The following is a 2,289-nucleotide window of genomic DNA, read 5'->3' as shown; positions in this document are numbered from 1 at the left end:
TTTAATCTATCTATCTCTATATACATAGATTCATGGATGTATAGATACCATATGAATGTGCACGACTGTATGTATCTATAGTGAGAGGTAGAGAGATCGATCAACAGATGGAACGATAGAAATGCCTGGCGTCCATCCCCAGTGACGAAGGGAGGCAAAGACCTCCGTAGAACATTCACATCTTCTCCACACACGATACAGAAATACCCTCACACACATATACATACATAGAGATAGATAGATAGATATATACATACATGTAGAGAGAGAGGGAGAGAGAGAGAGAGAGCAACAGTAGGAGAAGAGGAAGGAGCTGTTGATCTACTCCTCTTCGTACAGAATATATGTAACATAGCAATGTAGATATATGTATGTATAGATATATACACTGGATTATTTGTACGTGTCTATATGCTAGAGTGAGTGTTGGATGATACCTTGGATTTCTTCATGTATACGTTGAAGGCCGTCACGCTGCTCCTTCCGAATAGCTTCCTCGAGATCTACTTCTCCCCCTACTGCCTCTCGAACAGCTCGCCTTGCCAAAAAAGGGAGAAGAAACAGAGAGTAGATCAATAGATGTGCTACTATGTATGAATATGCACCTATGTTTGAATATATACATGCATCAATATGTACGTCTCTAAGGTAGGTAGCATGAAGAAAACGAAAAGAACTAGGAGAGCAGCAGGGCAAGAGAAGGAGAAGAACTCGAGAGAAGAAAAGGACAGGAAAAGAAGCCATAGGAAAAGCAGACAGAGAGAGAGAAAGATGATCTGAAGTGGATAGAAAAGAGGGGGGAGAGAAGAGAGAAGAGACACACAAGAATAGATAGGGAAACGAAAAGAGCGATCTCGGCTTCTTCAGATAGAAAGCCTCGTCCCAAATAGAGCCCATATATATATATATGTAAGGAACTCTCTCTCTCTATAGCGAACTTTATATCTGTTGATAAGGAGTAGTAGTAGTGGATAAGAAGAAGACCACATCGACTTATAGAATAGCAAGTCGTCTGAAGAATAAAAGACCTGCATGCATGTGAGAGTTCGAATTCTGATGGATTCATAATGATCGTCGTGTCTACCTCGAGGAGTGACACGCCGTTCATTATGGCTCTATCAGAATTCGAAATCTCACGAGTAGAGTGACATAGCTAGACAAATAAATATAATACTAGACGCAGACAGACATAAACGGTACATTTACTCGAATGCTAAGAACTGTTGGAGGGCATCACATGTACATCTTTCTATCTATCTTTAATCTATCTATCTATGTGTGGTGCTATTGCTGAGATCTTACGGTAGAGTAGTAAGACATCTTTCTTTTTCTCTTTCTTCGTCTGTATGTACACTCTCTGCTGAGACACCTGCGGCTGCGGCTAGAGCAGCTCCTTTTCGACTTTCTGTTGCATAATTTCCTATATCACTCGAGCCACTTCCTTCTCTTCCTGGTAGACTTGTATCATCGTGTTCTTCCTCTCCTTCTTCTTGGTAGCTCGTTTTCTCTGAAAAGTTCCTTGAAGGGAGATGCCGATGAGAAACAGTCTCTTCACTTTCCTCTCGCCCTCTGGAGTGTCTTTCTGAGTCAAGGATAGCTAGCTCTCTTGCCGCCAGAGCGGTTCTAGACAGGTGTCTTTTATCTAGCTGATGGTGTCTACCCCGTGTCTGGTGATCCTGAAGAAGTTGAAGAAGCTCGGCTCTCTGCTTCTGCTGATTTACTACGTCTTCGAAGTCGCCACTCCCCGCAAAAGAAGAAGAAGAGATGCCTGCCTGTTGAGGAACCTGATGAGAGGAAGAAGAAGAAGGAGGAGCAGACGAAGAGAAAGAAGAAGAAGAAGAGACCTTTCCGCCTTGCTTGGCATCTCTCAAGAGGTGCCTCTGTTCTTTCTCCTGATCGACTCGTGCGTCTTTCACATGAAGAGCGTCTTTATTCTCTGCTTACAAGAGACACAAGAAAGAAGAAAAGAAAGAAGAAGAAAAACGAAGAACCCCATGGATCTCGCTGAGCTAGGTATTCGATAGAAGAGAAAGAAGAAAGAAAGNNAGGAGAAAGAAGACAAGCAAGAAAAGAACAACAGTCGAGATAAAGTAAAAAGAAAGAAGAGGAGATATATAAACCATACCAAGCATAAGGCTCATCGATAAAGATATAGACAGAAAGCAAAAAGAAGAAAGAAGGGATATCGTAAACTTCTCTCCTTTTGAGGTTTCTATAGCTCTGTTACATCCCCCCTCTCAAGCAGCAGATAGATGCAACTTCTTCCTTGAAAGAAGAAAAAGAAGAAGA

The 2,289-nt window shown here is 41.9% G+C and overlaps 1 protein-coding gene across 1 annotated transcript in view; it reads right to left on the bottom strand.

Moving 5' to 3' along the window:
* CSUI_005988 (transmembrane) overlaps positions 1 to 2,289 on the bottom strand; it is an 8,876-nt gene that overhangs the window by 4,077 nt on the left and 2,510 nt on the right. The window contains exons 2-3 of the mRNA XM_068066153.1: positions 1,303 to 1,936; positions 438 to 538 (exon numbers count right to left, since the gene is read on the bottom strand). Coding sequence (XP_067921870.1) covers positions 438 to 538; positions 1,303 to 1,936 — 735 coding nt within the window. The remainder of the gene's footprint in view (positions 1 to 437; positions 539 to 1,302; positions 1,937 to 2,289) is intronic.

This window comes from Cystoisospora suis, assembly GCF_002600585.1.
Source record: "Cystoisospora suis strain Wien I chromosome Unknown contig_2980, whole genome shotgun sequence".
Taxonomy (NCBI): Eukaryota; Apicomplexa; class Conoidasida; order Eucoccidiorida; family Sarcocystidae; genus Cystoisospora; species Cystoisospora suis.
Note: the sequence above shows the minus strand (reverse complement) of the source record. Positions and strands in the feature narration are given on the sequence as shown.